At 37.6% G+C, this 25,210-nt stretch overlaps 1 protein-coding gene across 1 annotated transcript in view; it reads right to left on the bottom strand.

The window, feature by feature from the left end:
• Positions 1-2,135: 2,135 nt before the first annotated feature.
• The window catches only part of LOC146397647 (uncharacterized), an 89,138-nt gene continuing 66,063 nt past the window's right edge, over positions 2,136-25,210 (bottom strand). Inside the window, exons 2-3 of the mRNA XM_084990634.1 lie at positions 23,372-23,610; positions 2,136-2,329 (exon numbers count right to left, since the gene is read on the bottom strand). Of these exons, the coding sequence (XP_084846760.1) occupies positions 23,541-23,610 (70 nt within the window). The 3' untranslated portion in view covers positions 2,136-2,329; positions 23,372-23,540. The remainder of the gene's footprint in view (positions 2,330-23,371; positions 23,611-25,210) is intronic.

Here is a 25,210-nt window from a genome sequence, read left to right as displayed (position 1 = left end):
CAAATAAATAAAATCAGAAATGAAAGAGGAGATATTAACTCATACCATGGAAATATAAAGAATTATAAGAGACTACTATGAACAATTATATACCAAGAAATTGGATAATCTAGAAGAAATGGATACATTTCTAGAAACATACAACCTATCAAGATTCAATCATGCAGTAGAAATTAACAGAACACTGTAAATCAACCATAATAAAAAAAATCCTTGAGAAAAAAGATTCACTCTTAAGAAACAAAAAATCTGAACAGACCAATACAGATTAAGGAGATTGAATCAGTAATCAAAGAAAAGCCCAGGACCATAATGGTTTTACTGATGAATTCTATCAAACATTTAAAGAAGAATTAATACCAATTCTTTTCTTTTTTTTTTTTTTTTTTTTTTTTTTTTTTGTCTTTTTGCTATTTCTTTGGGCCGCTCCTGCGGCATATGGAGGTTCCCAGGCTAGGGGTCCAATCGGAGCTGTAGCTGCCAGCCTACGCCAGAGCCACAGCAACGCGGGATCCGAGAGGTCCAATTCTTTTCAAACTCTTACAAAAAATTGAAGAGGAGGGAACATTCCCAAACTCATTTTAGGCGGTAAGTGTCATTGACACCAAAGCCAGATAAAGATAGTAGATGAAAAGAAAACAATAGGCCAATATAACTAATGTTTATAGATGTGAAAATTCTCAAAAAAATTAGCAAATCAAATTCAATAACCCATTTAAAGGATTATACAACAAGAACAAGTGGTATGTATCTCTGATGTAAGGATGGTTCAACATATGCAAGTCAATAAATGTGATTCACCATATTAGTAGAATGAAAGATAATCATATTATCACTCCAATAAATGCAGAAAAAGCCTTTCATCACAAAAACTCTTGACAAATTGAATGTAAAAGGAATATACTCAACATAATAAAGGCCATATATGAAAAATCCATAGATAACATTATACTCACTAATGAAAAACTGAAAGCTTTTCCTCCAAGACACAATCTCCCCACTCTCATTCAACATCACACTGAAAGTCACAGCCAGAGCAATTAGGCAAGAAAAAGAAGTAAACAGCAAACAAATTGGAAACAAAAAAGTAAAACTGTCATTATTTGTGGGGTGTTTTTGTATTTTATTTATTTTTTTATTTTTTTAAGGGCTGCACCTGCAGCATATGGAGGTTCCCAGGCTAGGGGTCTAATTGGAGCTGTAGCTGCCAGCCTACACCACAGCCACAGCAATGTGGGATCCGAGCCGCGTCTATGACCTATACCACAGCTCACGGCAATGCCGGATCCTTAACCCACTGAGCAAGGCCAGGGATCGAACCCGCGGCCTCATGGTTCCTAGTAGGATTTGTTTCCGCTACACCACAATGGGAACTCCCAAAACTGTCATGATTTGAAGATCATATGATTTTTTTTGTCTTTTTTTGTCTTTTTTTTTTTTTTGTCTTTTTTGCTATTTCTTTGGGCCGCTCCCACGGCATATGGAGGTTCCCAGGCTAGGGGTCGAATCGGAACTGTAGCCACTGGCCTACGCCAGAGCCACAGCAACGCAGGATCCAAGCCACGTCTGCAGCCTACACCACAGCTCACGGCAATGCCGGATCCTTAACCCACTGAGCAAGGCCAGGGATCGAACCTGCAACCTCATGGTTCCTAGTCGGATTCGTTAACCACTGCACCACGACGGGAACTCCCATATGATTTTATATTAAAAAAAACACCCTAAAGACTCACCCAAATAATTCATCAACAAATACAGTAAAGTTACAGGATGTAAAATCAACATACAAAAATAAGCGGTATAGAGTTCCTGTCATGGCTTAGCAGGTGAAGAAGCCCAAATAGTATCCATAAGGACGCGGGTTCAATCCCTGGCCTCACTCAGTGGCTTAAAGGATCCAGTGTTGCCTTGAGCTGTGGTGTAGATTGCAGTCACAACTTGGATCTGGTGTTGGTATAGCTGTGGCTTAGGCTGGCAGCTACAGCTTCGATTCGACCGCTAGCCTGGGAACTTCTATATGCCGCAGGCATGGCCCTAAAAATTAAATAAATAAATACATTACTGACCATTACAGTTTAGCCTAAGCTAAAAACACATTAGCCTATCTTGGGCAAAATCATCAAACACAAAGTCTATTTCATAATAAAGCACTGAATATTTCATGTAATTTATTGAATACTATACTAAAAGTGAAAAACAGAATGGCTGTATGGGTACAGAATGGGTGTAACAGTATCAGCTGCTTACCCTTATGACTGACTGGAAGCTGTGGCTCACTGCCACTGCTCAGCACCATAAGAAAATATATTGAACTGGCATATCGCTAGTCCTGGAAAAGATAAAAATTCAAAATGTGAAGTACAGTTTGTACTGAATGCATATAGCTTTTGCATTATCATAAAGTTGAAACATTGTAAGTCAGAGACTATATACTACAAAGCTATGGTAATTAGAATTCATGATACTGGCATAAAAATAGAAACATAGACTAATGACAGAATAAACAGAAATAACCCCCTGAGTATATGACCAGTTAATACTTGACAAGGGAGCCAAGAACACTCAATGGGGAAAGAATAGCCTCACCAACAAATTCTGCTGGAAAAGTTGGGTAACCATATGCAGAAAAATTGGAAAAACTTGACACTGTCTTATATCACTCACAAAAGTTAACTCAAAATGGAGTAAGCATAAGACCTGATGGCATGTAACTCCTAGAAGAAAACAGGGAAGAAGTTCCTTGATATTGGTCTTCACAGTGATTATTTTGGATTTGACACCAAAAGCATGGGTAACAAAAGCAAAAGACAAGTAGTACTACATCTGAGCAAAAAGCTTCTGTACAGCAAATTTTTTAAAAATATAAAGTCACTCTACACAATGGGAGAAAATACTTGTAAGGCATATACATAAGGAATACATAAGGGATTCATATAAATTAATAGCAGAGAAATGAACAATCTAATTTTAAAATGGGCAAAGGACTTGAATGGACATTTCTCCAAAGATATACAGATGGCCAACTGGTACCTGAAAGGGTACTCAGCAGCTCTAATCAACTGGAAAATGCAAACCAAAGTCACACAAAGATATCATATCACATCTGTTAGGATGGCTATTACCAAAAAGTCAAGAAATAACAAGCGTTGGTGAGGATGTGTAGAAAGGTAAACCTTACGCACTGTTGCTGGGAATGTAAATTGGTGCAGCCCCTACTGAAATAGTATAGAGGTACCTCAAAAAAAATTTTAAAAAGAGTTGATCATATGATCCAGCAATCCTACTTTCCTACTTCTGGGTATTTATCCAAAGGACATTAAATCACCATCTAAAAGAAATATCTTCACACCCATGTTCACTGCGGCACTATTCACAGTAGCCAATATATGGAAACACTCTAAGTGACTATCTACTGATGAATGGATAAAGAAAATGTGAGCTCTCTCTCTCTCACTCTCTCGCTCGCTCTTTCTCTCTCTCTCGCTCTCTCACTGTCTCTCTCTGTATATCTATATACATGTATACACATATATAAATGTATACATATACACACACACACACACATACACACAGAATGGAATATTATTCAGCAATAAAAAGAAGGAAAACCTACCATTTCTGACAACATGGGTAAAACTAGAGGACACTATGCTAAGTGAAATAAGCTAGACACAGAAAGACAAATACAGCATGGCATCACTTATTTGTAAAATCTCTTAAGTAGCAACAGAGAATAGAATGTGGTTACCAGTGGCTGGGGGATGGGGCTAAAGGTGAGATGTTGGTTGAAGGGTACAAATAAGTTCTGGAGACCTAATATAGACTTGAAATTTCCTAAGAGAGTAGACCTCAAGTGTTATCATCAAAAAACATATATATATATATATACACATATATACATATATATACACATATATACATATATATGTGTGTGTGTATATATATATAATTTGTCAATCATACCTCAGCAAAGCTGGAAAAAAATTAGGATAATATAAAAAACTCATTCATGGAGCTTCTGTTGTGGCTCAGCAGTAACAAACCTGACTAGTATTCACTAAGATGCAGGTTTGATCCCTGGCCTCGCTCAATGGGTTAAGGATCCAGCATAGCTGTGAGCTGTGGGGTAGGTTACAGACGTGGCTGAGATCACGCATTGCTGTGGCTGTGGTGTAGGCTGGCAGCTGCAGCTCCACTTGACCCCTAGCCTGGGAACTTCCATATGCCGTAGGTGCAACCCCCCCAAAAAAAAAAAAACCTGAGAAAGTAAGAAATAACAATATTAGCATAATACTTAGAGATGATTTCTAGAAGAAAATGTGTAATGGTTTGGTAGCTGTCTCTTAGGACAGAAATGAGAGGGGAAGACAGGGAGACACTCCTGCTTTTGGTTTGTAAGTTTTTTAGTTTCATGCAATTTAAATTTTGACAAAAATGCCTTTTATAAGATAAATTATAAAGTAATTACATTCCTCATTTATTTACTTATTAATGGGAATTCCACACATTCCAACTGAAGGAACTGATTTCACTGAATGATACAGAAATTTATTATACTTGGTTAAAGTAAAAGAAAAATGTGCAAAAAAGTATGTGTGTGTATGTGTACAATTGTGTGCTTATGTGGTTGTGTGCTGATGTTGACATGCTTTTCATCACTTTTTCTGATTATATTTTTCCTTAACTTTCAAAGGGGTTAGTTAAACACGTCTGAATTTCATGTGGCGTGGAAACTTTGAAAACAGGCTCTTCTGTTTGATGTCCCTCTTGTTTCTATTTAGAACTTTTGACTCAGCTGTGTGGCATTTCAGGAAATTTAACCACCCTACTAATGATCAAAACTGACCTGTTGGGAAATCAAGAAGAAGAGAGAGGAGTGGCTTGTTACAGCTCAAAGGAACAATGAAAAAGAAAATGAAACTCTACTCAGAATAAGCAAAGGTTATGAGAAAATAAAACTCATTCTGGAGAATCCAGCTGTGTTTACGAGCTGAGGTCTTGTGAGTGATTGCAGGGATTGGCTTGTTCTTGAGTTACTTGAACCAAAAGTATGGAATTAATAGACTAAACTAGAGAATACAAATGTTATGTTGCATACAGTGTCAATGAGTTTCGGTTGTTTTAACGGTGTGATAAAATGAAACAAAAAATTACTATCTGTTCAAGTCAGTCATTCAATAAACAGTTTCTTGTGTTAAATATTTCACTAGGCACTGAAAGTGAGGCTAGCAGTAGAGGCAAATGGATGGATATAAAGAGAAACTGGCATATGTAGGTTCTCTGAATTTCACAGAGGAAAAAAAAGGTACTGATATGAATATAGAGAACATGTAGAAAACAATAAAAGAGGCACAGATAAAAGCCAAAAGAAGCAGCCATCATTTTGCACTGGCAGGATTGGACGGTGTGAGGAAGGAGATGCCATATGAGCATCTGTGCCTTGGAGGATAAGTAGGGTATGTAGGCTAAACCTCATAAAAAGGAGTCACACAGGGAAGGAATTATAGATATTTCTGACCCCTATTAGGGGATTAATAATATTCACACTTAATGGTCCAGTTGGACCTGAGCACTGGAATCAATTTTTCTGAGACACTCACTTCCACCCAGCCGAAAGCAGGAGTGTGACCAGTAGTCACTCTCTAACCAGAAACTGCTGACACCAGGCACCAGCAGGCCCGCTGACTCAGGGCAATGGGAGCGGCCCAAACCTTGTAACCCTTCGATACATGAGTCTTTACTACAACTGTTGGAACAAAGCCAGGCTTGCAAATTGCCTTTTATGCCACTTCCCAAAAGAGAGTGTTCACTAATTTTTTTCCCTTGGGCAGAGGAATAAATGACAGTGATTTTCTTGGCTTTCGCTCCTGAGGGAAGAGCAGTTGGTTCAAAATGTAGAGTCTAGTAAACTCTGTGCATTTCTGTACAGAGACAAGGCTAGATGTTATATAAATGTTATCATGTTTGTGGGTTTGCCTATTTATTATTACATCATTTTAGAACAGCTAGATGGATGAAATATTTAGTCTAGTTTAAATGCAGTAAAACAATAACTTATTTGTTAAGATACAAAGTAAAATTATATATATATAGATTTGTGTTATATATATATACATATATACAGTAAAATAATAAAAAAAGCATGAGGATAATAAACATAATATTCAAGATAGTGGTCAGCTCTGCAAGGGAGAGGATACACAGAGAGCTTCTGATTATATTTCTATTATTTTACAATCTGAGTAATAACCATAAGGGTATTTCTTATATTATTTTCTATACTTATTTTTGTGTGCCTGAAATATTTAATAATGTTAACTTTGACTCAAAAGTCTCATTTTGCTTTTTATGAGTTTTACTGAGATATAATTTACATACAGTAAAATTTACCTTTTTTTTTTTTTTTTTTTGTCTTTTTGCCTTTTCTAGGGCCACTCCTGCAGCATATAGAGGTTCCCAGGCTAGGGATCTAATCAGAGGTGTGGCGGCCAGCCTACGCCAGAGCCACAGCAACGCCAGATCTGAGCCGTGTCTGCAACCTACATCACAGCTCACGGCAACCCCAAGGCCAGGGATCGAACCCGCAACCTCATGGTTCCTAGTTGGATTTGTTAACCACTGAGCCATGACGGAAACTCCAAAATTTACCAATTTGTGATACACAAATCATAACTTAGAATATTTTCATTACTTCTCAAAGTTAAAAATATAAAATCAATTGAGAGGCAAGGATTAATGTTTTTACTTATTATATTTATTATCAACTTTCAAGGATTCGTGACAGAAACCGATATTCAGCCAGTGCTACTGTAAACAATTAAAAAACTGAATAAAATACATGAAAAATTGTATATATTTATTGATTATTTATATTCTTTTTGGGGTGCCCTGGCTCTTCCAGGCCAGGGATCAGATCTGAGCCCCAGTTGCAACCTATGCCACAGCTTCAGCAATGCCAGATCCTTAAACCACTGTGCCAGACCAGAGATCAAACCTGAGTCCCAGGGCTCCAGAGTTGCCACTGATCCCCTTGCACCACTGTGGGAGCTCCAAAATAACTGTTTTTAGATGTTGCATGATAGGCAATACAGGACTGTGATCCTCGGAAGAAGGAAAAAAAAAAATAAGGTGAGCTGCATGTGGCCTCCCTTTATACTTGGAGTTAATTTCTGGACTGTGGTATGAGGAGAGGTAGCCTAAACAGAGCACAGTAATCTCCCTGATGTAAGACAGAAATCAGAGCTCAGAGCTCTTAGTTATCTGGAATGTTTGGGGGAAAGTACCAAAGGTAAAGAAGTGATGCCAAAACCTGCTCCAGAAATCTTTAGCAGGAACTTCTTGAGTTTTTGACCAAATAGGAAACTGTGCATGCACAGAACAAGCCTCCAAGAGAACTAGTAAATAACAATTACCAGGGAAAGAACAGCTATCAGTTAGCTATATGCTAAATAATTACTGAACTCATCCTGGCTAGGAGATGTTCAAGTTTAAATCAGTTAAAATTAAAACACTTTATAAAAATGATGTCTCAGTAGAGGCTTCAGAAAGATCCCGCCTTAGGAGAAGGACTAATCTAGCCCTAGGGTAAAAGTTTCCCTAGACTGACCCTAAGAAATCTTAAAAACACATTTCAAAAGAGTTAATTCCCATGCAAATTAACTCCCTGACAAAAAAATCCCTAACTCTATTACGGAAGTTAAAAAAAAACCCTAGGCATTCAACAATGTAGCATTCATAATGTCCATCAAATAATAAAAAAATTATTATAAATATGAAGAATCAGGAAAGTATAATCTGTTACCCAAAGAAAAATTAGTTAATAGAAATACATCCTAAAATGATGGAAGTGATGTTATTATCAACAAAAATTTTAAAATAGTTTTATAAACTGTTTTATTATATTTATTCAACTATTACAACATGTTCAACTATTTTAAGGAACAGATTAACACAACAAAGGAACAGTTAGAAAGTCTCAATAGAAAAATGGAAAGGTGTGAAAAAGAACCAAATAAAAAGCCCAGAATCCAAAATTAAAATACATGAACTGAAAAATTTTACTGAATAGGTTTAACACCAGAGATACAGAGAAGAAAGAGCAGCAAACTTAAAGAAATGGCAATAGAAACTATCTAAACTGATCACATAGGGGGAAAAAGCCTAGAAAATTCTTTACAAAGTCTCAGTGATTTATTGGAGAATACAACTGAATACTGGAAAATACTCAATAATCCAAAAGAAGGCAGGAGAGGAAGAGGATAAGAATAGAGAACATAAAAAAGGTATAGAAAAAAAAAAAGCAATATATGGACTTAAACCTAGCCATTTCTAGGAGTTCCCGTTGTGGCTTAGTGGAAGCAAATTTGACTTAGGATCTATGAAGATGCAGGTTCGATCCCTGGCCTAGCTCAGTGGGTTAAGCATCCAGCGTTGCCGTGAGCTGTGGTATAAGTTACAGACACAGCTTGGATCTGGCATTGCTATGGCTGTGGTGCAGGCCAGCAGGTACAGCTTGGATTTGACCTCTAGCATGCAAACCTTCATATGCCATGGATGCAGCCCTAAAAAAATAAAAAAGAAATACTAGCCATTTCTAAATTTACATTAAATGTAAATTAATTAAATATCCTAATTGAATGACAGAGGTTGTCAAACTAAATTGTTTTTTAAAAAGCAAGAACCAAGTATACGCTATCTAAGAGATTTCCATTAAATAAATGATCCAGAAGATTAAGTTTAAGGATAGAAAAATACACACCATGCAAAGACTAATCTTATGAAAATGTATACAAAAAATAATAATCTTATGCAAACACATTCTTACGAAGGCTGGAATGGCTGTTACTATCAAACAACAGGCTTCAGTTCAGAGAGATTACCAGAGATAAAAAGGTAAACTTTATAATAATAAAATGATCACTTCATCAAGAAGACATATAATCATAATATGTGTGTAATTAGTAACAGTTTCAACATACATACACATAAAAACTGGCAGAGGTAATATACAAATTCATAATTATATTTGGAGATTTCAATACTCCTCTCTAAATAATTAATAGAACAAATAGATACAAAATCAATGCGACTAAGATGCTTTGAACAATACTATCAACCAACTCAATCTTTTGACATTTATAGAACACTACATAGAACAAACTGCAGAATACATTCTATCCATGTGCACATGGAACATTCAACACAAAGAGGGCATAGAATAAGGCACAACACACTTTAAAAGTTGGAATAATATTTTCTATGTTCTCTGAATGCAATTTAACTAAAATAGAATTAAACAAAGATATCTACAGTAGAACAACTTAAGCTCACCTTCTCTCATAAAACAACAAAATTATAATCAACAATATTCAACATAATGGACTAGAAACTGTCAAAAAAGATATCCTACTCCAGAAGACAAAGAGGAGGCCACACTGAGATGGGAGGAGGGTCAGTTACATGATATAAGCAATCCTATACCTGCTGGGTGGGCCGCCCACAGACTGGAAAGTAACTGTATTGCAGAAGCTCACCCACGGGAGTGAAAGATCTGAGCCCCATGTCAGGCTCCCATGCCTGGGGATCTGGCATTGGGAGGAGGAGCCCCTAGAGAATTTGGCATTGAGGGCCAGTGGGGCTTGTGCAAAGGAACTCCACGGGACCGAGGGAAATGGAGACACCACTGTTTTTTTTTTGTTGTTTGTTTGTTTTGCTTTGTTTTGCTTATTAGGCTGCATCCATGGCATGTGGAAGTTCTCAGGCTAGAGGTCAAATTAGAGATACAGCTGCCGGCCCTCCAGCTATAGCTATGCAGGATCTAAACTGTGTCTGTGACCTACACCACAGCTTATGGCAATGCCAGATCCCCAACACATTGAGCGAGGCTAGGGATCAAACCTGCATCCTCATGGATACTAGTCGGATTTGTTTCTGCTGTGCCACAAGAGGAACTCCAGAGACTCCACTCTTGAAAGGCACACACAGGCTTTCATATGCGCTGGGTCCCAAGGCAAAGCAAAGACTCCATAGGAATCTTGGTCAGACCTGCCTTTGATTCTTAGAGGATCTCCCAGGAAAACAGGGGTGACCATGGATTTTTGAGGGGGAAGAACATTGGAGGCAAAGGTCTCAGAAATAATCATCAGCATGAACTCCTCTAGAGGTGGCCATTTTGGAAGAATCTGGCCCACACATCAGGGCTGAGAAGCCCAAGGCCAAACAACAAACCAAGTAGGAACACAGCCCCACCCATTGGCAAACAGGCTGCTTAAAGACCCCCCAGGCACACATCAAAGCCTCTAATCTCACCCAGAGACAAAGTCCCACACACTAGAGGGATAATAATCAGCTCCACCTACCATTGGGTGTGCACCAGTCCCTCATGGGAAGCTTGCAGCAAGCCCCCATACCAACTTCAGCCACAAGGGGGGCAAACTTCAGAAGCAAGAGAGGCTGCAATGCTATTGTCTGCAAAAAGGAGACCACACCAAAAATCTACACAAAATGAAAAGACAGAGAATTATGACTCAGATAAGGGAACAAAAAAATCCCCAGAAAAACATCTAAGTGATTTGGAGATTACAAACCTCCATGAAAAAGACTTTAGACTAATGATAGTAAAGATGATTCTAAATCTTGGAAATAAACTGGAGGCAAAGATTGATAAATGACAAGAAACACTGAGAAAAGAAATAGAAGATTTAAGGATTAAGCAAGCAGAGATGCAAAATACAATAACTGAGATAAAAAATTTACTAGAGGCCATAGCAGAATACAGGAGGCAGAAGAAAGAGTAACTGAGGTGGAGGACAGATAGTGGAAATCACTGATGCAGAACAGAAAAGAGACAAAAGATTGAAAAGAAATGAAGACAGTCTAAGAGAACTCTGGGACAATGTTAAACGCACCAACATCTGTATTACAGGGGTGTCAGAAGGACAAGAGAGAGAGAAAGGGCCAGAGAAGATATTTAAAGAGATAATAGCCAAAAACTTTCCTAACATGGGAAAGGAATCACTCACTCAAATACAGGAAGCACAACTAGTACCATATACAATAAACCCATGGAGGAACACCCCAAGACACATGCTAATCAGACTGTCCAAAATTAAAGATGAAGAGAAAATACTGAAAGCAGCTAGGGAAAAGAAGCAAATAACATACAAGGGAAGGCCCAATAAAGTTATCAGCAGAAACTCTTCAGGACAGAAGGAAGTGGCAAGATATACTTAAAATGATGAAAGGAAAAAACCTTCAACTAAGATTACTCTACCCAGCAAGGCTCTCATTCAGATTTGAAAGAGAAATCAAAAGCTTTACAGACAAGTAAAAGTTAAGAGAATTCAGCACCACTAAACCAGCTTTACAACAACTACTGAAGGAACTTCTCTAGGCAGAAAAGGAAAGGCCACAACTAGAAACAAAAATATTACAAATGACAAGGCTCACCAGTAAAGGCATACATATAGTAAAGGTAGGAAATCATCCACACAAATATGCTACCAAAATCAGAAATTGTGAGAAGAGAAGGGTACAAATGCAGGACAATGGAAATGCACTTGCAATTAAGAGACCAACAACTTAAAACAATCTTGTATGTGTATATATATATGTAGAGAGAGAGAGAGACACTCCTATATCAAAACTTCATGGTAACTGCAAACAGAAAATCTATAGTAGATACACACACAAATAAGGAAAAGCAATTTAAACACAACACTAAAGACAGTTATCAAACCACAAGAGAAAAGAACAAGAGAAGGGCAGAAAAAAAGACCAATAAGAACAAATCCAAAGCAATTAATAAAATGGCAACAAGAACATACATATCAACAATTACCTTAAGTGCAAATGGAGAGTTCCCATCGTGGCGCAGTGGTTAACGAATCCGACTAGGAACCATGAGGTTGTGGGTTCGATCCCTGGCCTTGTTCAGTGGGTTAAGGATCCGGCATTGCTGTGAGCTGTGGTGTAGGTTGCAGACGTGGCTTGGATCTGGCATTGCTGTGGCTGTGGGGTAGGCCAGCAGCTGTAGCTTTGACTGGAACCCTAGCCTGGGAACCTCCATATGCCACAGGTGCAGCCCTAGAAAAGACAAAAAGAAGAAAATAAAAAAATTTAAAAATAAATAAATAAAATCAGGAACAAGACAAAGATATCTGCTCTCACCATTACTATTTAACATAGTTTTGGAAGTCCTAGCCATGCAATCAGAGAGGAAAAAGAAATAAAAGGAATCTTAATTGTAAAGCAAAAAAGTAAAACTATCACTATTTGCAGATGACACGATACTATACCTAGAGAATCCTAAAGATGCTACCAGAAAAATGTTAGAGCTCATCAAAGAATTTGGCAAAGTTGCAGGATACAAAATTAATGCACAGAAATCAACTGCATTTCTATATACTAACAACAAAAGACCAGAAAGAGAAATTAGGGAAATAATCCCATTTACCATCTCATCAAAAAGAATAAAATTCTTAGGATTAAACCTATCTAAAAAGACAAAAGACCTGTACTCTGAAAACTATAAGACACTGATAAAAGAAATCAAAGATGACACAAACAGATGGAAAGACATACCGTACTCTTGGATTAGAAGAGTCAATATTATTAAAATGACTATGTTACCCAAGGCAGTCTACAGATTCAATGCAATCCCTATCAAATTACCAAGGACATTTTTCACTGAACTAGAACAAAGTATTTTAAAGTTTGTTTGGAAGCACGAAAGATCCAGAATAGCCAAAGCCATCCTGAGAAAGAAAAATGGAGCTGGAGGAATCAGGCTCCCTAATTTCAGACTCTACTACAAAGCTACAGTCATCAAAACCATATGGTACTGGCACAAAGACAGAAATATAGATCAGTGGAACAGGATAGAAAGCCCAGAATTAAACCCGTGCACCTACAGTCAATTAATCTATGACAAAGGAGGAAAACGTATACAATGGAAAAGTGACAGTCCCTTCAATAAGCAGTGCAGGGAAAACTGACAGCTACATGTAAAAGAATGAAATTAGAACAATCCTTAGCACCATATACAAAAATAAACTCAAAATGGATTAAAGACCTAAATATAAGACAGGATAGTATAAAACTCTTAGAGGAAAACAGGCCAAACACTCTCCGACATAAACCACAGCAATATTTTCTCAGATCCACCTCTTAGAGTAATGACAATAATAACAAAACAAACAGATCCACCTCTTAGAGTAATGACAATAATAACAAAATAAACAAATGGGACCTAATTAAACTTAAAAGTTTTTGCATAGCAAAGGAAATCCTAAAGACAACCCCCCAAAAAAAGACAACCCACAGAATGGGAGAAAATATTTGCAAATGAAGAGACCGTCAAGGGATTCATCTCCAAAATATATAAATATCTCCTGAAGCTCAATACCAAAAAAAAAAAACAACCCCATCAAAAAATGGGCAGAAGATATAAACAGATGATTCTCCAAAGAAGACACACAGATGGCAAAAAAAAAAAAACACATAAAAAGATGTTCAACATCACTAATTATTAGAGAAATGCAAATTAAAACTACTATGAGGTATCACATTATACCATCCAGAACTGCCATCATCAAAAAGTCTACAAACAATAAATGCTGGGAGAGGGTGTAGAGAAAAGGGAACCCTATTACACTAATGGTGGGTGAAACCAGGATGGAAAACAGTATGGAGATTCCTCAAAAAACTAAAAATAGAATTACCATTTGATCTTGCTAGGTCCCACTCCTGGGCATCTATCCAGAGAAAACCATGATTTGAAAAGATACATGAACCCTAATGTTCATTGCAGCACTATATACAATAGCCAAGGCATGGAAGCAAACTTAATGTCCATTGATAGAGGAGTAGATAAAGATGTGATACACAATGGAATATTACTCAGCCATATAAAGGAATGAAATAACAGCATTTGTAGCAACATGGATAGACCTAGATATTATCATGCTAAGTGAAGTGAAGTTAATCAGACAGTGAGAGACAAATGTCATATGCTATGCTATAACTTATATGTGGAATCTAAAAAAAGGACACAATGAACTTTGCAGAACAGAAACTGACTCCCAGATTTTTAAAAACTTATGTTACCAAAGGAGACAGGTTGGGGTAGGAGGGATGGGCTGGGGGTTTGGGATGGAAAATTGGGTTGTGATGATGGCTGTGCGGCTAAAATTACAGTAAGATTCATCAAGTTTAAAAAAAAAAAGATATCTGGAAGAACTATCAGTATTTGGAAATTAACATGCTAAATTAACCATGCATCAAAAAATTTTAAGGAAAATTAGATCTCAAACTTAATAAGGAGGTTATACCATCAAAATATGTGTGATTCAGCTAAAGTAGTTATTCAAAGGAAATTTAAAAATTAAATGATTTTTACTTAAAAAAAAGATAACTAAAAATCAATCATTGGAGTTCCCATTATGGTTCAGCATGTTAAGAACCCAACATAGTGTCCATGAGCATGCGGGTTCACTCCCTGGCCTTGCTCAGTGGGTTAAGAATTCAGGAATAACCGCAAGCTGCAGCATAGGTCACAGATGAGACTCAGAGGTGGTGTCAGTGTGGCTGGGTGTAGGCCAGCAGATGCAGCTCTGATTCAACCCCAGGGCAGGAACTTCCACATGCTGCAGGTGTGGCCTTTAAAAGAAAAAAAAAAAAAAAATCAATAATTTAAGCTTACATGGTAAAAAATTAGAAAAAAAAAATGATCTAACTAAACCCCAAATAAGTATGAGAAAAAAATAATAAAGTGCTAAAACAAATGAAACAAAAATTAGATAACAGAAAGAATAAATGAAAAGTTTGGTATTTATACAGATTAATAAAAATTGCTAAGTCCTAGCTTTACTGACAAAGAGGAAAAAAAAGAGAATACATATTATTAATGTCAGAATGAGTGAGGAAACATCACTACAGAGCCCACAGACGTCAAGTTTAATGAAAGAATGTTTTCAACAATCTTATGCCAAGAAATTTGACTGCCTAGATGACTATCTCTTTAAAATACACTATATTTAAAATAACCTACTCTCCAGACCAGTGTTAGCATTACTAGTGAATTCTGTCAAACATCTTGGGAAGACATCATTGTACCAATTTTATATAAATGTTTTTCAGAAAATAGAGAAGGGAACACTTTTCAAATCATATTATGATAACAACATTACCTTGATATCAAACCACAAAAAAGACATTACAAGAAAAGAAACTGCAGAGTAAATACTTCTTATGAACATAAGTGCCAGCTCTATAACACAATAATAACAAATTGATTCACCAATATATAAAAAGTATGTTGGATCAGAATTAAACGAAATTTTCAGAGGCATGCATGTTTGGATCAACATTAAGAAAAATCAACTGATGGTAGTTCCTTGGTGGCCTAGCATTGTTAAGGATCTAGCATTGCCACTGCTATGGCTTGGATCACTGCCTGGCCTGGGAATTTCTGCATGGTGCAGGCATAGCCAAAAAAAAATTTTATTTTATTTTATTTATTTTATTTATTTTTTGTCTTTTCATCTTTTCTAGGGCTGCGCTCTCGGCATATGGAGGTTCCCAGGCTAGGGGTCTAATTGGAGCTGTAGCCACCGACCTACACCACAGCCACAACAATGCAGGATCCGAGCCCCGTCTGCAACCTACACCACAGCTCATGGCAATGCCAGATCCTTAACTCACTGAACAAGGCCAGGGATCGAACCCACAACCTCATGGTTCCTAGTGGGATTCGTTAACCACTGAGCCATGACAGGAACTCCAAAAAAAATTTTTTTTAATGTTATGTACCTCATTAACAGGAGGAAAAAAGAGAAAAACTTAATGATAATTTCAGTAGATGCAGAAGAGATATTTGACAAAATTCAATATCCATTCATGATAAAAATTCTCAGCAAGGAGTTCCCATTGTGGCTCAGTGGTTAGCAAACCTGACTGGCATCCATGAGGACACGGGTTTGATCCCTGGCCTCACTCAGTGGGTTAAGGTTCTGGCGCTGCCATGGGCTGTGGTGTAGGTCTCAGATGCGTCTCAGATCTGGCATTGCTATGGCTGTGCCTTAGGCCAGTGACTACAGCTCTGATTCCACCCCTAGCCTGGGAACCTCCATAAGCCAGAAAGACAAAAACAAAAAAATATGTGCAAGACCTTTACACTAATATCTAAAAAATTCTGCTGAGAGAAGTCAATGAGCCTTAAAAAAAATGTGAAGATATACCAAGTTTGTGGATTGGAAGAATAACAGTTGTTAAGATGTCATATCTTCATAAGAAAGTGGCTTTTTTGGTAGAAAATGAAAACTTGATTCTAAAATTTATATGGAGGAGTTCCCATCGTGGCTCAGTGGGTTAAGGATCTGGCGCTGCCGTGAGCTATGGTGTAGGTCGCAGACGTGACTCGGATCCCACGTTACTGTGGTTCTGGCATAGGCCAGAGCTGTGGTACAGCTCCAATTAGACCCCTAGCCTGGGAACCTCCACATGCCATGGGAGCGGCCCCAGAAAAGGCAAAAAGACAAAAATTAAAAAAAATTAAAAATAAATAAAATAAAATTTATATGGAAATATAAAGGACCTAGAATAGCCAACATAATCTTGATAAAGAAGATCAGAGTTGGATGATTGATACTTCCTGATTTCAAGATATACTATGAAACTACAGTAATCATTGATTATGTGCCACTTAAAAAAAAAAAAAAAGTCAGTAGGAAAGAACATAGACCAGAAATAGACCCATCCTTATAAAGCATCAAAGAAATTTAATGGGGAAACAAAGTCTTTTCAACTAATGGTGCTGGCACAGTTGATTACCTATAACGTAACCACTGAGTTTTGTCTTATTCAATACAAAAACTAATTCAAGATGAATCATAGATAAATGTAAAAGATAAAGTTACAAAGCTTCCAGAATAAACCATAAAACTTTAGGTTCTTGTTAAAATACAGTAAGCACATTCTTCCCAATGAATGCAACTAAAACCCCACAGAGAATGCATGGAGTAACCGTCTGAGGGCTCTGAAAAGCAAATGATAGCAAAGTACTATGAATCAAGCAATATGTTTCCCGGCCTTTCTCCCCCTGTATCTACCAGCTTGGATTCAAAGGCAGCCCAAATCTCAGCTCTGTGTGCCAAGTGTAGACAAAGAGCTCCAAGAGAACCCCTCTCTTTCATGGTTTCTATAGGTCAGAGGAAGTAGAAAAAATACTCTTGTTCTTTACTTTCTCTCCTGCCCAAGCCCTCAGGCAAACCGCAGTCCTGAACTACAGTCCTGCGGTGGTGGTAGTGAAGGTAGTTGGAGTCAGGTGGACGTATAAAATCTGAGATAGGAATACCTCTCTCTGATTGGAAGAACCATGGTCTGAAGGGAGAAAGTGTGCAGGAATTCCTTTTGCTTTTTCTATATATATATCCTTCCATTCCTTAGCCCCAGAAGCAAACCCTCTTATGGGAAGTGCATGGCAGAACAAGGAGAACATAGCCAGGGTACCAGAAAGAGGGGTGTCTGAGAGTTTGAGAATAGAGAGAGATTGCAGAGAGGAGGGAGCTCAACAAAAGTTCTCTTATAATCAAGCTGTGGATCAATGGATACCCAAGAGCTATAGCTTTCTCTCTCGGTTTTTATTATTTTTTATTTTTTGGTCTTTTTTGTCTTTTTGGGGGCCCATACCTGAGGCATATGGAAGTTCCCAGGCTAGGGGTCCAGTTGGAGCTGTAGCTGTCAGCCTATGCCAGAGCCATAGCAATGTGGGACCTGAGCCTCATCTGCGACCTACACCACAGCTTACAGCAAAGCCAGATCCTCAACATACTGAGCAAGGCCAGGGATCGACCCACATCCTCATGGATGCTAGTCAGGTTCATTAACCGCTGAGCCACAATGGGAACAATACTAATTATTAGAGAAATACAAATCAAAACTACCATGAGTTATCATCTCATACTGGTCAGAACAGCCATCATTAAAAAGTCTACAAACAATAAATGCTGGAGAGGGTGTGGAGAAAAATGAACCCTCCTACACTCTTGGTGGGAATGTGAATTGGTACAGTCACTGGGGAAAACAGTATGGAGGGTCCTCAAAAAACTAAAAAGAGAGTTGCCATATGATACAGCAATCCTACTCCTGGGCATGTATTTAGAGAAAACACTAATTTAAAAACATACGCGCGCCCCTACATTCACTGAAGCACTATTTACAGTAGCCAAGACATGGAAGCAACCTAAATGTCCATCAACAGATGAATGGATAAATGTGTGAGTATATGAGTGTGTAAACACACACACACACACAATGGAATATTGCTCGGCCGTAAAAAGAATGAAACAATGCCATTTGCAGCAACACGCATGGACCTAGAGATTATCGCACTAAGAGAAGTTAGACAGGGAAAGACAAACATCATATGATATCACTTACATGCAGAATCTAAAAAAGTATACAAATGAACTTATTTGCAGAACAGAAACAGACTCATAGACGTTGAAAACAAACTTACGGTTACTAAAAAGGACAGGTGGGTGTGGCAGGGGGGGATGGACTAGGGGTTTGGGATTGGCAAATGCGCACTGTGATATATGGAATGACTGGCCAACGGGGACCTGCTATATAGCACAAGGACCCCTACCCAGTATTTCATGATGGTCTATGTGGGAAAAATCTCAAAAAGAATGGATGTGTGCACATGTACACCTGAATCACTTCATTGTACAGAAAAAAATCATCACAACATTGTAAATCAACTGTACTTCAATGAAACTTTAAAAATGAAAAAAGATTGATTCTTCTAAAAACAAAAACAAAAACCACAGAAAAACATAAACAGATTCATAGACTTAGAAAACAGACTTATGGTTACCAAAGGGGAAAGACAGTGGGGGAGAGATAAATTAGGAGTTTGGGATTAGCATGTACAAACTACTATGTATATAATAGATAAACAATAAGGTACTACTGTATAGCACAGGGAACTATATTTAATACCCTGTAATAAACCACAATGGAAAAGAACATGAAAAAGAATATATGTATTGTTTTTTTGTTTGTTTTTTGTTTTGCTTTTTAGGGCTGTACCAGTGGCATATGGAAGTTTCCAGAGAGGGGTAGAATTGGAGCTGTAGCTGCCTGCCTATACCACAGCTCATGGCAATGCTGAGTCCTTAACCTGCTGAGCAAGGCCAGGGATTGACACCATGTCCTCATGGATACTAGTCAGATTTGTTTCCTCTGTGCCACAATAGAAACTCCCTGTATATATGTTTATATACACAAAACTAAATCACTTTGTTGTACACTAGAAACTAAAACCACATTGTAAATCAACTATAATTCAATAAAAAAATATATAAGAGTAATGCTTTGAGAAGTGAACCATGAGGGAGACCACTGCTTAGGAGAAAGACTGGTCCCTGGTGCATGTAAGCGACTGTTACAAACAGCACTGCAAAGTTTGAAATATAAACTTATATTGAACAACAAAAGGTAGGTTCTCATTTGTAGCTTGAAATAACCAGGTTGGTTTTCTACTAAAAAATAAAACAATATATGAAGTTCCCACTGTGATGCAGTGGGTTAAGGATCTGGCATTATCTCTGAGGCAACATGGGTTTGATCCCTGGACTGGCACATTGGATTAAGGATCTGGCATTGCCATAGCTGTAGCATAGGTCATAGCTGTGGCTCAGATTCAATCCCTGGCCCAGGAATTTCCATATGCCACAGGTGTGGCCAAAAAAAGGGGAAAATAAATAAATAAATAAATAAATATTTTTCCCATAGGATTTAAACAAGACATAGAGTCTCAAAATATAATATTCAAAATGCCTAGGATACTATCCAAGATTATTCATCACAGAAAATAAAAAAAGAAAAATCTGAACAGTTCATCTGAGAAAATACAACCAATGGAAGCAACTCTGAGATGACCCAGACATTACAGGTATCAGACAAATGATTTTTTTTTTAAGTTGAAGTATAGTTGATAGACATGCTTTTTTTTTTTTTTAATGGCTGCACCTGTGGCATAGGGGTCAAATTAGAGCTGCAGCTGAGGCCTGTGCCACAGCCACAGCCACACCAGATCCAAGCCACATATGTGACCTACACTGCAGTTTGTGGCAACGCCAGATTCTTAACCCACTGAACAAGGTCAAGGATTGGAACTTGCATCCCCAAAAAGACAACATAGGAGTGAAGTCAGCCATACAATGAAACACCAACATCGAATGCTTTCACTGACACATGGAATCTGACAAAAGGACAGATTGAATTTCTTTGCAGAACAGATGCTGACTCACAGACATTGAAAAACTTTTGGTTTCTGGAGGAGACAGTTTGGGGGTGGGGGGATGTGCTTGGGTTGTGGGATAGAAATCCTGTGAAATCAGATTGTGATGATCATTATACAACTACAGATGTGATAAATTCATTGAATAATAATAAAAAAATAAATTTAAAATAAAAAAAGACAACATCTGGTCCTTAACCTTCTTAGTCACAATGAGAACTCCTAGACAAATGCTTTTAAGGAACTGTTGTAATCATATTCCAAGAAGTAGGATGAATGTTATTCAAAAAAATGGAAAGTCTCAATAGAGAAACAGAAGTTATAAAAATGAACCCAATAAAAATTTTATAACTGAAAAATATGATAACCAAAATTTAAAAATTCATTAGATGGAGTTCCCGTCATGGCGCAGTGGTTAACGAATCCAACTAGGAACCATGAGGTTGCGGGTTCCGTCCCTGCCCTTGCTCAGTGGGTTAACAATCCGGCGTTGCCGTGAGCTGTGGTGTAGGTTGCAGACGCGGCTCGGATCCTGCGTTGCTGTGGCTCTGGCGTAGGCCGGTGGCTACAGCTCCGATTCGACCCCTAGCCTGGGAACCTCCATATGCCGCGGGAGCGGCCCAAGAAATAGCAACAACAACAACAGACCAAAAGACAAAAAAATAAATAAATAAATAAATAAAAAATAAAAATTCATTAGATGAGTTCAACTGCAAAATGAACTTCAATGAACTTGAAGACTGATTAATAGAAATTGAGCAATCTGAACAACGGAGAAATAAAATATTGAGGGGGTGTGTGGAAATTAATAGAGCTGCAGGGAATCTGACATTTTTGTCACTGGGACCTTGAAGGAGAGGAGTATGTTGAAGAAGTAATTTGAGGAAATAATGACTGAAAACTTCCCAAATTTGGTGAAAAGCATAAATACACAGATTCAAGAAACTCTATCAACTCCAAAGGGTAAAAACTCCAAGGAACACATGCCCAGACATATTATAATCAACCCACTGAAAACCAAACACAAATTATAAATCTTTGCTTTTTTTTTTTCTTTAGGGCTGCACCTGCTGCATATGGAAGTTCACAGGTTAGGAGTCAAATCGGAGCTGATAGAATTGCCATACTGAATAAAATAACAAGACTCAACTGTATGCTCTCTACAAGAAAGTTACTTTAAGTAAAATGATGTGGGTGGGTAAAAAGTAAAAGGATGAAGAAATGTGTATGATGAAAACATAATTTTAAAAAAGCTGGAGTACCTTTATTAACATCAAACAAAATAGACTTCAAAGCAAAGAAACTAAACTAGGAATAAGGAGGGATTTTACATAATGATAACAGTCAATTCACTAGAAGACAAAACAATCCTAAAGGTGTACGTACATGAACAGAGCTCCAAAATAAAAGAAGCTAAAATGACAGAATTGAAAGGAGATGTGAGCAAATCCACAATTAGAGTTTGAGCCTGCAGCATTCTTCCCTCAGGAACTAATAGAACAAGTAGACAGAAATTGGCAAGAATACATAATTTACAAACACCACCAGCTACCATAAAGAAGTGAAATCATACAGAAGATGTTTTCTGACTACAATGGGATTAAAGAAAAATTAATATTACAAAATGCTAATTATTAATTAATTAATATTAAATTAATTATTATAAAATGCTAATGAAAAATCAAAGGAAACCTAAATAAACAGAAACATACTATGTTCATGGACTGGAAGGCTAAATACACTTAGAATGTCAATTCTTCCCAAAGTTTCTACTACTTTCCTACCAACATATTAGTATTATACACATGAGCACTAAGCGCCTGTTTGTGCACTATGCTGTCTACCGTTACTACCTACTTTGGGTCTGGCCATAGGCTTTGAGGGATAAATACAAGTGGTTAGACACAAAATGTAAATGTACAAAACACATGAGAAAATAATACAAGACATGACTAAAAAGGATGTTGTTTAAAAATATCCCATGGATAAGGCAGGGTTTATCCCAGGCCTTGGAGAGAGACAGGATTTACATAGAGCAAAGGCAGCTTTAAATTTTTATTGTTTTCTACTATGAAGCTCGCACTATAAAAAATTTTTACCTGTCAAATACCTAACAAGATATATTGTTTTTCAATTTTTATATTTTTATTTTTTGGCTTTCTTTAGCACTGCACATGCTACATATGGAAGTTCCCAGGCTAGGGTTCGAATCGGAGCTGCAGTTGCCGACCTACACTAGAGCCACAGCAACATCAGATCCCAGCCATGTCTGCAACCTACACCACAGCTCACAGCAATGCTGAATCCTTAATCCACTGAGTGAGGCCAGGGATTAAACCTGCATCCTCATAGATATTAGTCAGGTTGGTTACTGCTGAGTCACAACAGGAACTCCTGTTTTTCAATTTTTATTTATTTTTTATTTTATTGTATTAGTATTATTATTATTATTTTGTCTTTTTAGGGCCCCACCCATGACATATGGAAGTTCCCAGGCTAGGGGTCGAACTGGAGCTGTAGCTGCCGGCCGCTGGCCTACGCCAGAGCCAGAGCAACTCGGGATCCGAGCCATGTCTGCAACCTACACCACAGCTCATGGCAATGCCGGATCCTTAACCTACTTAGCAAGGTCAGGGATCGAACCCGCAACCTCATGGTTCCTAGTTGGATTCATTAACCACTGAGCCACGATGGGAACTCCATGCAGTCAGATTCTTAATCTACTACACCACACCACAGCAAGAACGCTTTTTTTTTTTTTTGGATCTAACTTTCTAGCTGGCCTTTATGGCCTTATTAAAGACAAAGTTATGATTTTAAAAATACTGAAAACACCATTTTTCTATGGTTGACTTGTACATATTGTTATAGCAGCAAAAAAAAAAAACCTAATAAAGATTACGATATCTTATTTACCCATGTTTAAAAATGAGGAAACTGAGAATTAAGGACATATATCCAGGACTTAGAAAAGTAGATCTTTGAAACAAGCTCTGTCTGCTACCCCAACCTTTGCTTTTAAAAATCAGCTTGAAATAAACAGGGCTGAAGCAGGGAAGGACTTACCTGAGGAGGAGCCTGACTTATGCATGATTAGTCATCTGTATAAACCACTATATCCAGGAGGGTGTGATAACTGGAATTGTAGGTCCATCAAGTAGAAGGGTCCTCTGTTGGTGTTGGGGTGTAGAATCAGGAGTCTTAGCAATGAGGATTGATGCTAGCAGTACCATGGTTACAGGAGGTTCACTGGATTGGACCCAAACTTGAGCCAGTAGTTAGAGGTGTGCAAAACAAGGTCAGACCTGTGGGCAGGAGATAGTAAGAACAATGCAGAGGTCAGTGGCTCAGTCGTACCCACTAGACTCCAGCCTAAGGCTTTTGTTCCAATAGGAGCACAGATAATGACACCAATGCCCAGGACACAATTTAAGATATGTCCAAGAAGGTAAACTGGCATATCTTTTTTCATTAGTAAACAAAATTTTATTCAAACTTTGCAAATATCCTTTACATTTAGCCTGAGATTAAGCATGAGACAGTTCAACCTGAAGTTAGACTTCATCGCTCAAATAGTTAAGCATCTGATAATAAAGCTAAGGATGAACATTATCAAACATAATTTAGGCATTCCAATGAATTTGACAATGAATAGTGACCCAAACCAAGCTTTAACTTACTCTGGTCTACATGATCTTCAGAGCCTAAAAGTACCTATCATTTAATAATAATTTTTTTTAAGGTCTTCAATAACAAATTACGAAGGTGTGTCCAGGTGCAGAATATTGGTTCAACATTTCTAGAACTGCTGCTTTAGACTAGTGTTAAAAAAATGACCCCAATCATTATTCAACACGTAGTTGAAAACATGCAGCAGCATGGTATAGTTTTGTTTTTTGGTTTTGTTTTTTTTGTTTTTTTTTTTTTGTCTTTTTGCAATTTCTTGGGCCGCTCCTGCAGCATATGGGAGGTTTCAGGCTAGGGGTCAAATCGGAGCTGTAACCACTAGCCTATTCCAAGGCCACAACAACTCAGGATCTGAGCCGCATCTGCGACCTACACCACAGCTCATGGCAACGCCGGATCGTTAACCCACTGAGCAAGGCCAGGGATCGAACCCGCAACCTCATGGTACCTAGTTGGATTCGTTAACCACTGTGCCACAATGGGAACTCCCTATAGTTTATTTTTATAAATATTAGTACTTGTAGTAAAAATATAAAATACGGAGTCTCCCTTTTTCAAATATTAGGTCTCTGAATGCTTCATTCATCCTTTCGTTTCAAACCTATATAATGCACTCATAGGAAATTGTAGATTTAGCAATGAGACAGAATACCGTACATCTGTTGGGGAAGGAGAAGCGTTGTGGGAATACCAAAGCACTACTTTATAGAAAGTAAACGTTTCTGAATATTTACTGTACATTATGTAAATAAACATTCATAATAAGAATCAACATAGGCCAAAACATTGTTTTCTAGGAAATCAGAACTTTTTTTTCTTTTAAGTCACACACATTCAAGATGCTTTTTGTTAGAAAAAAAGTGGAACCTGTTCATATATTTGCTTATGTGCTTAAATATCTTGGAAATAAGTAACTATTACATTCATTTGCTAAAGGTTTGTCCTCTTAGTTGGCTGGCTATGGCAAACAAGGAATACAGTACTGTTTCAGTACCTGTTTTTCATGTAATACTAGCTAAGTAATATATAATTAATTCATTTTTATCAGTGTGTATTAATAGTATAAATGGATTAGATGAAGCAGTGAATTTCAAAATTTGTATAGGAGAAACTAGTTGATGATTTGTTTCCAATAAGGCTAGTAACAAAATAATTACTACAAAGTCAGTCTGAGCTAGAGGGAAACCCCTGATTTAGCAAGTTGAATCAAAGTCTGAA

Source organism: Sus scrofa, chromosome 13 (assembly GCF_054392235.1).
Source record: "Sus scrofa isolate SSC_HxYL_T2T_F1_AM1 chromosome 13, Sscrofa_HxYL_maternal_Yorkshire_Landrace_v2.0, whole genome shotgun sequence".
In the NCBI taxonomy this organism is placed as follows: Eukaryota; Metazoa; Chordata; class Mammalia; order Artiodactyla; family Suidae; genus Sus; species Sus scrofa.
Note: the sequence above shows the minus strand (reverse complement) of the source record. Positions and strands in the feature narration are given on the sequence as shown.